Below are 14,305 nucleotides of genomic sequence, written 5' to 3'. Positions count from 1 at the left end.
AAAAAAAAATCCAGCACAAGAAAAAAAAAAAAAAAGTAAGGCAAAAAAAAAAAAAAAAAAAAACCGGCACAAGAAAAAAAAAAGCCAGGCAAAAAAAAAAGCAGCAGAGTGACAGACAGGCTCTTGTAGTAGTATTTGTAAATACTACAAATACTACAGGAGAGGAGGAGAGGAGGTATCCTGTATAGTATTTGTATTTGTAAATACTACAGGAGGAGGCAGAGACCTGGATCGTGGTGGTCTAGTCACGGAGGTGTCTCCAGTCACGTTTAGTCATGCTAAACGTTAGCTCATATAACGTCTCTATGTAACTTATAAATGATTGTGTGTGTGTGTTTGTTTTGGGGGGGGGGGCAAGCCATAGATATGGGGGCAGCAATGAAGAGCATGCATTGCAGATTGCTGTACGTTAGCAGCAGGGGTTGGACACGGAAGAGATTCGTGTTTTCATTGTCATACTCCGGCATTGAGTCAAAGTTAATCGGCTTTATTGTTCACTTTTATGGCGCTGCAGAGTTTGGCAGCCTGTCTGTCACTCTGCTGCTGTCATTGAGCCGACAGTCGCTTTGTTGTGGTAGGCTACATGGTCAAGCCTCTGCAGTTTTTTTTTTTTTTTGCCTGGCTTTTTTTTTTTTTTCTTGTGCTGGATTTTTTTTTTTTCTTGTGCCGGATTTTTTTTTTTTTGCCTGACTTTTTTTTTTCTTGTGCCGGATTTTTTTTTTTTTTGCCTGACTTTTTTTTTTTTCTTGTGCCGGATTTTTTTTTTTTTGTGGCTGTTTTTTTTTTTTTTTTGGCTGGCCCTAATACTCCTTCGTACACATCCATGCAAAATAATACAATTAAAAAACATGACATTTCAACAGATTTATTTGTGAGTAGAATTTTTATCAGGTTTTAATTCTTGTATGAACAATCAATTCTTTCACTGAACAACAAAAACATGAATGTTGAGTAAAATATGCCCTGCAGTAGCAGTGTGCTGTGTGCATGTGATTGAGGAATAGCATAGATATCCAGGTGTTCTTGCATTCAATCTGGTTGTTTTAGCCAAGATAATGCTATAATATATTTTCCCCAACTATATTTAAGTTCCCTGTTAAGGGCCAACCTTCAATTTTGTAAATTTCGGATTTATTCCAGTTGATTCCCATATATTCCCTTTAATTCTCATATACTCCCGTTAATTCCCATGGAAAGTTTCCAACTTTGAAAATCCCTGGAATTTTGCAACCCTATGTGTGACACTGAATGTGTGTGTGTGTTACCTCTGTCTGAACCAGGAAGTTCCTCTGGGTCCGGACATGTTTCAGGAAACCAAGAACATTGACCGTCCCCTGATCCTGGATCTGCTGCAGCATGCTGTCGATCACTATGTAGGTCCCCGTCCTCCCTACACCGGCACTGTGAGATACACAACACACACAACACACACACACATACCTGTCATATCAGACACACACAGTGCAGCCTGTACTGTACATGGCCTGTCTGTCTCACATGGAGTCTGTCTTCACCTGCAGTGGACCAGGACAGGTCCCATCTCCTGCGTCCGCGCCCTGGACGACGCTCTGATGAAGGACAGCACAGGCAGAGTGTATTCTGGGACGCCCATGTCTGGCCACTGGGTGTAGTGGTAATGAAGGACAGTGTGTTCAGCTCTCTTGTGTGACACCTGAATAACCAGAGAGGACACAATTACCCATAATGCTAAAGTTTTGACTGAATTCAACTGAACCTTAGACTCATTCTGTCGCTGCAGTATGCATGCGCGTGTGTGTGTATGTATGTGTGCGTTGTGTGTGCCATGTACCTTGTTGGTGGTGTCTCTGACAGTGAAAGCCCTCAGGGTGTAGTAAGCCAGGCTTTTGCAGCTCTTCAGGGTCACCTGGTACGGACCGTAGTCCTCCTGGTTCTCCTCCGGCCAGTACTGGTCACACTTCGTCTGGAGAGGAGATAGAGTGATAAAGAGTGAAACATGTCATGTGATTTCAGGGTGTCAGGTTCACATCAGGAAAGAGAGGTCAAATAAAGAGACTCCCTCCGTCCTGCTGGATGCTGAAACTGTAGGCAGGCTGCTGTGATTCACTTCAGTCTACAACAATGGTTTCCCACACTGATGCTCCCTGTTCATTATTTATTCAAGATAGCATTCACCTCACCCTAACATGTAGAATTCTGGTCAAAAGCACAGTAGCCTGCAGTTGGAAAGTGATGGCCCTGCTGCAGCTGTGAAGCCAGACCAGGACCAAAAGAGACAGGTCTTAAATAAAGATTATTTTCTCCTGATCTGTTGGTGAGAAATTCTCCTGTTCAGGAGATCTGAAGTTTGTGAAATCGGATCCTATGTATATTTTAGTAACTTTGGGGGCAAAAGATTCATAATCTGCTATCAGGTTCTCTTCTTCCATTGACATGAAGGGACTCAGACCTGCTGCTGGTCTCCTGAAGGGGTGTGAAGTAGGAATATGTGACATTTGACACCGTTACAGGGAATGATTGACAGGAAACCATAACGCCGCATTATGTAATCTTGTAATACATTTTCACCTCATGATGTAACAACACATTTGTAATAATCTGCTACATTTTGTAATAAAATTCTTGAACGCAATGTGTAATAAAACTTTGCCGCATTTTGTAATAAGTTGTTACATAATGAACCAAAATGATTACACAATGCGGGTGTTGTATTTTTTTATGAAGAAAATGTAATAATTTGGTGCAATATGTAACAACTTATCACAACATGTGGTGTTATTACATGATGTGGTTCCACTCCTCCCTGACCTGTCTTCACACCTGATGCAAACCCTTTAGTTCTCTGCCTCCATATTAGACATGCATCTTTAATTGTAAAAAGAAAAAATCAATAAATATTAAACAAAATGGAACTGATATGAGAATCTTGATAAATGCATTTCCAAACTAAAAACAGCGAGATTAAGACAGTTCATCACTGACAGAAGACAGACTGTCAGTTGTAGGTGTGGGTGGTATCAGAGTGTCTCGGAGGGCCCTCCTACCCGTCCTTTCTCTTTGAGGTTGGTGATCATGATGATAACTCCCACGTTCTGCTGCCAGATCATCCTCCAGAAGTCCTCCCTGCCCGCTCTCAGAGGGCCCTGAGCAGCGACGTAGGCCCTGGTCCGCTCGTAGCCCTGTGGAGGAAACAGCAGCTGAACCCACCGAACTCTGGACACACTGACATCAGCAGTGTTGGGGAAGCTACTTTGCCAGCGAAGCTTGTAAAACTACACGTAGTTGAGCCTGGCAGTAGTTTGAACAAACTACATTTCTACCCCTGGAGAAATGTAGTTTGTTAAAACTACAGCTACAAAAAGTAGCCTTAGCAACTACTTCCACTCATTCTACTCATTTAACTCAGTGTTAAATCAACATGTGGTGTATATGAAACTAAATATAATGGTCTACAAAACATTCACATGCCAGCAGAAATATGCCTCTCAACTCACAGTGACATTTTGGGTCAACATACTGTAGGTTGACCATAGACATGTTGGGTAATGTAAAGAGAAAATGAAAATCCTACCACAATACCCACTTGTAAATCAGAAATGTAAATCAGTCAACAAAAGCTGTAATAAAAAATACATAGAGGTCGACATATTCTAGATCTCTGTGTTGTTTAAAACCATGACAGGAACGCCAGGGCCAGCCAATCAGAGGCAGCGTTGGCTTGGCATGTCATGACATGATTCATGCTTTTGTTCAAAGAGACTTCTGGAACACAATAATGGTAAAATAAAATGTATATTATATACATCTTTTTGTATAAAAAATATTTATGTTATTTGCCAAAAGTAGTTTGTGAATTGACCCAAAAAGTAGTTGAAATACTTGATGCAGCACAAAATATGAATATAGTTTAACTACCAGCAAGTTACAGCAAATTGTAGTTAAGCTCTGTAGTTCAACTACACTGGACATGAGTGAACACACACAGTCTGACAAACATGGACTCACGTCAACAAAGTTGGCGTTGATGTAGTCGCCACATCTGCCGTCTCTGTCCAGGCTGTTGGACAGCTTCACTCTGCTGTGGTCGTCTGGGAGACACAAACACAGGTCAGCCTCAGCGCTCTGTTCTACAGTAAGGTGTCAGTGAGCAGCAGACACATACAGGCCAGGATGTTGATGTATCGGTTCTTGCTTTTGTTGTCGGGGTGATTGGAGATGTCAGCCGTGATACCCATGTCCACTGTGCAAGTCTGGACCTCCTGAAACACAACGCAACACAACACAACACACAGTACGACATGCTGATTACAGGTACAGAGCCTAATGAGCACAACAAGCAACTTGCAGCCAGTTAAGTGAACGTTTTTCATCTGGATGGGAGTGTTTTACTGCTCAAACTTTCTTTTAGAGGTGAACAGCTGTATATAACATTATAATACACTGGTGAAGCACTAAATGAAGCTGTCATGTGAACTGTAAATGAGATTTTCTATGTAAATATATAATGAGAAATGGCATCTTGAGCAGACAACAAAATAACACCCCCTCTGTGTAATTGACCCTCCAGTCTAGTGCATGTGATTCCCTCCACTATGGTTCCTCCTGTTAAACAATCTGCCCTCCACTTCCTATATAAACACAGGCTCCGCCCACAGATGAGATAATACAGTGTGGTTTACAGTGTTTAGGTCAAATGGAGGGCTAATGGGCTAACGGCTGTGTCTGTGTTGCTTCCTGCAGCCTCTCATGTTTACAGGCTCGCTTTGCTCAGATGTGCCTCTAGTTGTGTTTTCTTTCTGACTCTAAGGAGCCTGGGCCCAGTTGTTCACAGGTAATCTGATTGGATTTTGGGTAATGGATTGGATAGCATCTTGAAAATGGATTGTTCAAAACTAAAAACAGATTCTGAGATCGGATTAGATCATATAATCCAGTCTTGGTTTTAATCTGGATCAAACTCTCAGGTTGTGTTGTTCAAAACTTTTTAGTCGGATCGGGATAACTTTGATCCAAATAATCAGGATTATTCTGATCCCAACAGTTTGGTGGATTTAAGGTGGATTTCAGGAACAAAATGTGATTTAAATTAAATTCAAACAATATTTATAATGTAGTACATATACATATATTGATTTATATTTTGCACCTGATTTTTAAACCATAACAGTGAGGAGTCAATAATGTTAACTTTTGATCACTCAACAAACAACTTTTCCCCAAGTACTGGATTGAATACTGGATACTTGAATTTTGAAGTTTGGGTAAATATTCATAATGTATTTGACTAATCTACTGCTTTTTTATTTATTTAAATAGCCAGACTAGATGGGATCTGTCTGTTTAAAAAACATTGAAGAAACAACAAAGAGCACAGAAAATAAAAGAAAACAATACATACACCACATTTTCATAAATCCACTCTGAGTGAGCCCATGCTGCTGTTCTACCTGTTGTTGGGAGGCTTGTTATTTTGTTAGATGACTTTGGGACTAGTTAATAGTCATGTCAGTCCTTAACAGCACTCAAGACTCAATCCTCTAATAGTGTAGAAATAGCGGTCATGCAATTGCCACACATATTTTATCTCAGCCAACTGATGAAAACATTTATAGTGAGTTCACACACAAGACGTGCACTGTCTCTGTATTGTTGTGCCTGTAGTTTAAATAATACAATCTCATATTTACGCTAAGCAGCTGAACCCAGTATTATGGTCTGTCTTGGTCTTGGTCTTGCCCTGGTCTTGATACTCTCTGGTCTTGGTAGTGTCTTGGTCTCGGTTTAGGCGGTCTTGACTACAAGTCTACTATCAGCCTTCAGTGTGATACACAGTCACATTTAGAGCACTCATTATCCGGATTTGGTAATCTTGAAAAGTTTAAGAATCCAATTTTGCTTTGAACAACTGGGATAAAAATAAGACAGATTGCGTGATCCTGGATAGCAAAAAAAAAAAAGATGACACCTTTTGAACAACTAGGCCCTGGAGATCCTGTACTGAGGCTGTTGAAGCGTTTACTTTGGTCTGAACTGCTTGTGGTCCAGTGACATCTAGTGGCAGAGATGATCAGCTACATTATCTCCCAGAAGATGAGTTTTGTATGGAATAAAATAAAAAAAACAAGACTTCTGTGACAGAAACATGAATAACAGCACAAGAGACTGATGCTACATGATATTATAATAGACCTTTGGTTTAATAAAATATGTAAAGAGTCAGTTTGAAGGCTCCATGACACCATTTTAGCTTTATATTTAACATCACACCCGGAAAACACACAACTCAGTTAACAAAAGGACAACACAGGGTCAACACAGGGTCAAATATGGACGATTTCATTTCAAACTAAATTTTAGTTTCCCAGAAAAAAAAAGAAAAGAGCACCCGTGCAGGTGAACAGGGGTGATACTGTAGGTGTCTTACCTCGTAGGATTCTTTGACAATCTAATGGAGGGTGGTGAGGATGCAGAAAGCACGACGATGGTGGTGGAGGTGGTGAGAGGAGGGAGAGGGGACAAATGACAGACGGACACACACACACACACACACACACACACACAGACAGACAGACAGACAGACAGACAGACAGACAAGGAGTCAGTGCAGGTACAGGTATATGGGGTTCAGATACACACAGAGAGGTGGAGCTGAGTGGGAAACACACTGACTGTCCCACCGAATCCGTGGCCTTATCATTCTACACTGGGAAATATTAAAGCATCATTTTGATTGTGCAAATACCAAACACTACCCATGATGCTTCAGTGTGTCTTCATTTTTCATTAAGATGAAGAAAAAAATACAGAAGAACGCACAAGTACATTGGCAAATACAATTAATCCTGTGTGTGTGTTACTCAGGAGGTTCATGCTTGGAAACAGAGGTGCTCCTCTCCAGCAGGCCATCTACAGTACATTCACTATCAACTCTGCTCATTAGACATTTCTATTAGGCTTTGAGACTATTATGATATTTTTGTGTATTGAAAAATTATAATGAACAAAAAAGTGTTTCAGTTGTTTTGGTGATATTATATTGTTGTGTTTCATGATTCAGATGTTCTTTTTTTTTAATCAATAAATACACAGCAACCAAATCATAACTGTCTTTAAAGATGTTAAAAACTACTCTGTCTCCAGTCCATCTATCTTTTAATCTTGTATTTAAAGAGGAACTATGCAAGTCTGGCCGCTTTTCCTCTGTTTTGCTAACCCTCCTCCTGGCCATGTGCATTTGTTTACAACGAAGCCGGCGAGAAATCAATCTGTATATAATGTTATATCATATACGATGTTACGACATGTATATTTGTGTAGTTTAATCTGTCATAAACGAGAGATTACAAGTTTACAAGGCGCATTTGTGTTGTGGTGCCACAGAGACGAGAGCTAGGACACCGGGTCGGAGGCTCTGATCTGGTTGGTTTTCAGCCAAAAGACACTAGGTGGAAGGCAGAGAGCCTCCATTCTCCCTGGAACAAGTTACAAGTCATTTATTTAACCAGCCCAATTACTGAAAAAAATGTAGCAGAGTTAAAGCAGAAGTAAGTGGTCCGGTCGTTTTCGCTAATGCTGCGTTCCAGGCAGGCTTTTGAAATCGTAAATTACAGCTTCAAGTCACAACTTACGACTTTGTAGCTTTTCAGGCAACCCACTCGTGTTTTTCCGACCTGTTTTACCGGTGAAAGTCACTATAACGGCCACTCGTAACTTCCGACCGGTGAACTCGTACCAGATCGAACTGGTACCACTTCACGGTCGGAAAAATACGAGTTTCCTTGAACGCACCATAACAGTCCTCGTCCCTACGTCGCCACATTCACGGCGTCCCTTGGCTGCACACACAGCCCTGCATGCCGTTCTCTCTCCTCATTGGATAAAAACTGTAGGATACGATAAATGTTTTCTCCTCGGCTCAGAGCAGAGCAGAGTGACTGACAGACCCGTGTTTCAGTCCAAACACTCTATGTAAGTGATTGCTGTCGGAGGATATAACTATTTAAGACTTATATTAACACAAATATATCACTTACTTCTGCTTTAAGGTAAAAATCCTGCATAGTTCCTCTTTAAATGAGATACAATCTGGTTTATAATCTGTGTTTTTATACTGTTTTCTTAAGATGCTTTTTACTTCTGTTTTCATGCTCGTTTGGTTTCTGTTCAGCACGTTAAAAGTGTGCTACACAACTCAATTTAGTTTCAAGTGTTTTTTACAACACATAATCACATATTATATTTCCAGTTTCAGGTGTAAGGGATGCTGCCACTCAGTGGTTCAGGTTTATTAGTCACATACCAGGATACAATGTACAGTAACGTGGTGAAATGAGGGTTGGACTCTGCAGCAAACTCTACACAACTGACATTATTAACATACGCATTGTGATGATGGGAAAATATGGCCCAGGTCTTGTTGCTAACATCTTGTTTAACATCAACACAGGCAGAGATGAAACTTCAGCCTGAAAACCTGTGACAGTTTTTTTTCCTCAGACTGTGCAGATGTGTGTGTATGTCTGTCTGTAGTGAGAACCACGGTTAGTACCACACACTCCTCTACACTGCTGTGTAACATGTTGTACATGGGATTTACACATCAACACTGGACTAAATGATGTTCCAGCAGAGCATGGTGTTAATAGAAATATGGAGGAGCATTAAGGGGCTGTGACAGATGAGGTCCAGTCTACTAACTGCTTCTTGTGGTTGTTTCCCCTCCACAGACACTTTACTGAACTCAAACACTTAGTCTCTCTCATCATGAACGTTCTCTGTACCTCAAACTCCTTGAAGAAGGTGTTGGTGGTGTGGAGCTCCATGACGTGCTTCACAAACTGCTTCACCGTCAGCGGCTCGTGGCCGTCTGCAACACAAAGGTACATAACATTCAGGCTGTTTGATATCACTATGGTCACTTAACCTTCGTCTTGTGTTAGCTTTCTGCTACCATCTCTAGTGTTAGGGTCGGTTTTGACCCGTATCTTAAATTTCGTCCAGTATACCCCTTGACTTCAATGTAACCTTCCTCTTGTCAGCTTTCTACTACCATCTCTGGTGTTAGGGTCGGTTGTGACCAGAGTATATTGTATATATTATGATATATGGTATTTGTACCATGTTGTGCTTTGTTCTTGTCCTTGTCTAATGTTGTTTTAGTGTGAACTGTGGGACTGCAGATGGAAATTAGCTTTAGAGCTAAATCTGGCATATTTACATATTGTATGTTCATGAATATGCAGAGTCCCATTACAAATAAAAAAAATAAATGAAATGAGTCTTAAATCAGCTTGGGGGGGCGGCGATGACAACCGTTACGTCTGACGTAGTGGAAATAATGAAAGTAATGGCAAACAAACACTGCATATCTCCGAAATCAGGCAGGTTTCCAGGATGCCAAGTAGCCTACTCATTTTAATGTAACAAATGCCGATGAGAACCGGTGTCAAAAAGGAGAAACGGAAGAAAAAGAAACCAATCGATCACGGACTTAATGATCGATTACCATGGCAACGAACAAAGCTTCAAAGCTTCGAATTTTTTGGGTCAGTCCTAATTAAAACCCTAAAAACGGGTCAAGAGGAGGGTTAAAGTGTGTGTGTGTGTGTGTGTGTGTGTGTGTGTGTTACCTGTGGCCAGCAGCAGGGGTGTGGATGGAGCAGATATGACTTTAGGTGATGCTGTGTCATCTGGGTAGAAATTTGCCGCCTGGAAACAGTTTCTGTGACAAACAGATCAGAATCTAAACTAAATACAGAAGTAACACTGATAGATGAAAACAGATATACACATTTGTGTGAGCGTGTGTGTGTGCGCACCTCCAGTAGATGAGTATGCCCACCAGCACCAACAGACAGAGGATGGTGAGGGTGGAGACGACGGCCAGAGGAACCACCGTCCTCTTCTCCCTCTCCAGTCCTCCCACCAGGCTGACCCGCGACTCGTGGCTGCTGTTGCTGCCCTCTGGGAGTGGGAGGAGGGAGACCAGGGTGGGAGGGGTGAGAGGGGTGAGAGGAAGAGAGAACAGGGGGACAGACAGAGGAGCACATTTAAAACAGTGGTTAAAAGGCACTTTATACACATTAGAACATAAGAATAACTACTCCAAACATTTTAAATACATTTCTGAACACAGCTGTGATTTAGCTTTGCTCCATCTTCCCTAAAATTATCAACACATGTAAAATCTATGCATTTGTTTCATGGACTTATTTGTAGCAATTGTAGCTATATCTGCTAAAAGCAGCATGTCCAGTCTACAGGGCTTTCATTTCAAAGGACAGCACTAATGGACTAGAAAAACTAGTGTAAAGATTTAAAAGGATTTAAACTGAGCCAGGTGTGTTTTATTTGAAGTGCTGATCCCTAAGAACATAATAACCAAACCATGTAGTTTTAAAAAAAAATTTTTTATCTCAGGCTTCTCTTTGAACCTGTTGTTTCTAGTAACAGCAGGTCCAACAGGTGGTGGGCCCAGATGGGCGGGGCTTGATGCTTGAACTATATTAATATTGGAGCTAGACCTGCTAGACCAGTGGTTCCCAACTTTTTTTGGCTCATGATCCCATTTTGACATCAACTAATTTCTGGCGACCCTGTGATCATGTGCAGTCACGTGATCACGGCTGTCAATCAAGATGCGCCAGCTTATATATTTTTATATGCTGCATTTTATTTGAACTCAATTTATATTTGAGAAAGTGAAAGTATAGAATACAGTTGTTTAATATTTTGGGTGGTGTTTTTAATCAAAAATTAGTAAAAAAAAAAATTATTAGGTTTTTTTTTTCAATTAGATATTTCAGGCGACCCCACATGGGGTCCCAACCCCACTGTTGAACAACACTGTGCTAGACACATGGACATCTGCCTCTGTACTATACAAGATGTTTAACAACACTGTGACTTTAACTTGATATAAATCAGTAATTATGCAATATGTACGTATGTTTGTCAGGCCTCTACCTCCTCCTGAGAGAAACACCTGTGCCTTTACTAAATGCTCCACTGAGTGTCAGCAGCTCGCTGCTCACTGTCTGTTGTTTGGTACAAAGGCTAAAGCTGTGGTCTGTAAAACCTAAACAATGAGCTCAAGATGCTAAAACGATCGGGTCAAACTAAGACCACCAACTCCAGAGCCTGGCGAGAATTCTGCTGGAAGAACATAATAAGATTTTTTGTGACACAGAAGGGTTTCCAGGGACAGGATAAATGCTGGAGACAATGTGGACAGACAATGGCAGACCACTTCCATATATTCTGGGCTTGACCCCTTATTAAACCATATTGGCAAGAACTAGCTGTTGAAGTTCAGTCAATCTTTGGTTTAAAAGTAGATTTTTCTTTGACTACACTGTATTTGGGTAAGAACCCTGCTGGACTTAAGGCCAGGACAACTATCTTTATAAAGCGCTCTTGGCTGCGAGCAAAAAGGTCATTACATGGAAATGGCTGCAGACAAATTTGCCATCAAGGAATGACTGGATCACCATTGTTAACGAAATACAATGCATGGAAAAACTGAACTTCTCGCTAAGACTACGGGCTGAACAGTCTACAAAGTACTGGGAAAGGTGGACTTCATATTCTTTAATGCAGTGGTTTTCAAAGTGAGAGTGAGGGTCCTGGTACCCCAAGGGGTCCTTGAGAGGATTCAAGGGGGCCCTTAACTTTTTCTGGAAATTTTTGCACCTTAGCACTTATTTGCACTTATTTTTTTATTTAAAAAATAACTGAAAACTTAAATAAAAAGAAAGTTTCAAAAAGATGCTAAAGAGAGTCAGCTGATCATTCTGTACTGGTTCATCACTACAGGGGACAGCTTTTACATCACACATTGTGTTCATTTTGTCTTTCCCACCAGCAATAACATCCCAGTGATTAGCGACTGTTGTTTAGCCTGTGAGCTCATGTGTGTGAGAAGGAAATCTGAACTGCCACATCACACGTCATCACAGATGGACCATGTGTAACATTTACCTTCTGCTGGCTGGCCCATGTCGGCGTGTGTCGGAGTGAGCGGAGGGATCAGACTCCTCTCAGTGTCAACCAACAGCCTGCCTACACTCCTCCCACCTGCATCACTCTCCTCTCCAGCTTCTCCTTCTACCAGTTCCTCGCTCGCATTTCTTCTACCCCCACCGTCTCCCTCCCAGCTGAGAGTGGCGTTACCCTCGACAACGGGACTGTCAGGACCTGTTGTTTGGTCCTCCTCGTCGTGGCCGTCGCTGTCGCCGCTGTTCTCTCCGCTGCTGTCAGACTGTGTGAACTCCGCTTCAGGCTGCACGACGTCTTTCCTTCCAAATAAAACTCCTCTGTTGTCGTCTGTCCTTGTGTCACCTGTGTCTCCGCCCCTGTCCCCAGAACCGCTGCCGTCCTCTGTCCAGCCAAATGCTGTCAAACTGAACTCGGCGTCAGTCCCACTGCCAGTTTCAGGCTCCACAGTCCCTCTCTGTTCTTCCTTCAGTGTCTCACAGCCTGCTGTGTCTTTAAACTGTCGTTCACTCCCATCTGTTTCTTCATCCACTTTCCTCACTCCCTCATTCACACTCTTTCCTTTTCCTCCTTCCTCATGACTTCTCTCCCTCTTTCTCTCACTTCTTGCTACGGTGTTATCTGTTTCAGTGCTCATCTTGTCTGGACTTAATCCACTGTTGTCTGGACTTAATCCACTGTTTTCCTCGGTATCATCCACCTCAAAGCTCACAGTGAAGCTTGAGAGAGTAGAAAGGTCGGTCCAGAGTGTAGAAACCTCATCATCGTCCTGATTCAGCCTGATACTCTCAAGGCCGGAGCCTGAACCACTGCCCTCCAACCCTTTAGAGTCAAAGACAGATGTGACGGAGCTGGGGTTGTGGTCTTTACTTCTAGCGGTCTTGACCTCCTCATCAACGGAGCTTGTTTTTGATGATCTGGTGACCCTAAACGCAGCACTTGCATAATGTTGAAAAGTGGCAGAAACCTGCGAGTGTTCAGTTGAGTGCTCCTCAGAGGATCTTTCATGATCTTTCAAGTTCATACTCCTCCTCCTTTCCTCAGAAAGAGCAGGAGAGGGGTTGACCGACGGAGGCGGTGAACTGAATACATCTCCTAGTGGGACAAAGCCCACAGGGTCTGCAGGGTGGACAGCCACTCCACCGGGAGCTTCACTACCGGCTGAGTCCTCAGACATGGTCACAGGTGCGTTCTCTGCAATAAGAGTCAAACTGAAAAAAAATCTTCTTCATGACACCATGGCATTGAAATGCATCCTCATCCTGTAATGTGTTTTGCAGGCCAGGAAAGATCAGAACTGAATTCCTAGATACAATTTGACTGAAGCCGTGGAATTCAGAAAGAAGCAGCAGAGATGGAGTTTCTCATCCACAATGTGCAGAGAACAAGAGCCAAGAACTACAAGTTATTGTTAATCCAGCATTCTTTAAAGCTATATTTCAACATTTTGGCAAACTGGACTATTGCCATAATCCCTATAGTCTTACAAGTAGGTTTGTTACCTTTAATTGTCGGTGCAAGCTGTTTTTAGATCGGAGGGGCAGAGACGTGAGCTGCACGGTATTTCCATGTTTCCCTCATCAAACTAAATACACAATCCAACAACGCCAAAACGCTGTGGTGCAGCCGGAACTACATTCTAGACACGGCTGCTGGGTGGAGCGCAAGTAATTTTGAGTATTTGCTTCATGTGTCGTAATGTTACATCATCATACATTATTATTTCATAGCGTGGTGAATGTGCAGGTCACAACTTGTCCACCACAGCGTTTTGGAGTTGTTGGATTGTGTATTCAGTTTGATGAGGGAAACGTGGAAATGCCGTGCAGCTCACGTGCCCCGCCGATCTAAAAACAGCTTGCACCAACAATTAAAGGTAATGAACCAGGCCAATTTGCCAAAATGTTGAAATATTCCTTTAAAAACAAGGGAGAGAAACCCACCACCAGAGGGCACCCTTCAGCCACAGACCTGGAATGAGGAAAGATGATGAGTCCCACAAGTAGATGCTCATCGTCGAGCTTGAGTGGATTCGAGTGGTTTCAACAAAACCCAGAGAAATGTGAGCTCATGTGGAGCGGTGAAGTGCTGACAGATCTGAGAGAAGCTGTGAGTCAGTTCAGAGAGCGAGGAAGCTGCTGATAATCACTCCAATCACCATCAAGACCGGCCTTAATCTTTTCAACCACCGTCATCAACACCATCAGCTGCCACCACCACCACCACCAACACCATTATCAACATCATGCCACTACACAGAATGCCACTGTGATCACAGAGGACAGCAGTGATTAGTCGAGCAGCGACGGGTCATTAGAGGAGAAAGGCAATC

General features: G+C 42.3%; 2 protein-coding genes across 4 annotated transcripts in view; both read right to left on the bottom strand.

Moving 5' to 3' along the window:
• Positions 1-14,305, bottom strand: part of ptprz1b (protein tyrosine phosphatase receptor type Z1b) — a 100,990-nt gene that overhangs the window by 4,962 nt on the left and 81,723 nt on the right. For 2 of the 3 annotated variants that reach the window (XM_085769822.1, XM_085769823.1), the window contains exons 15-24: positions 9,798-9,942; positions 9,609-9,700; positions 8,760-8,845; positions 6,404-6,424; positions 4,142-4,238; positions 3,985-4,067; positions 3,024-3,158; positions 1,811-1,942; positions 1,515-1,672; positions 1,266-1,401 (exon numbers count right to left, since the gene is read on the bottom strand). In XM_085769822.1, coding sequence (XP_085625948.1) covers positions 1,266-1,401; positions 1,515-1,672; positions 1,811-1,942; positions 3,024-3,158; positions 3,985-4,067; positions 4,142-4,238; positions 6,404-6,424; positions 8,760-8,845; positions 9,609-9,700; positions 9,798-9,942 — 1,085 coding nt within the window. The remainder of the gene's footprint in view (positions 1-1,265; positions 1,402-1,514; positions 1,673-1,810; positions 1,943-3,023; positions 3,159-3,984; positions 4,068-4,141; positions 4,239-6,403; positions 6,425-8,759; positions 8,846-9,608; positions 9,701-9,797; positions 9,943-14,305) is intronic. The other variant, XM_085769824.1, reaches the window with a different exon arrangement.
• Positions 11,921-13,150, bottom strand: LOC146962829 (uncharacterized). The gene has a single exon (XM_085769906.1). The coding sequence runs from the start codon at positions 13,148-13,150 to the stop codon at positions 11,921-11,923; it is 1,230 nt and encodes a 409-aa protein (XP_085626032.1).

The sequence above is a fragment of the Trachurus japonicus genome, chromosome 23 (genome assembly GCF_045865225.1).
Source record: "Trachurus japonicus isolate A0001 chromosome 23, Traja_1.0".
NCBI classification, from domain to species: domain Eukaryota; kingdom Metazoa; phylum Chordata; class Actinopteri; order Carangiformes; family Carangidae; genus Trachurus; species Trachurus japonicus.
This window is presented reverse-complemented; position numbering and strand designations above follow the sequence as displayed.

Bases quoted from the DNA above. Each gene is read 5' to 3' on its own strand.
- LOC146962829 (XM_085769906.1), bottom strand. From the start codon at position 13,150: ATGTCTGAGGACTCAGCCGGTAGTGAAGCTCCCGGTGGAGTGGCTGTC.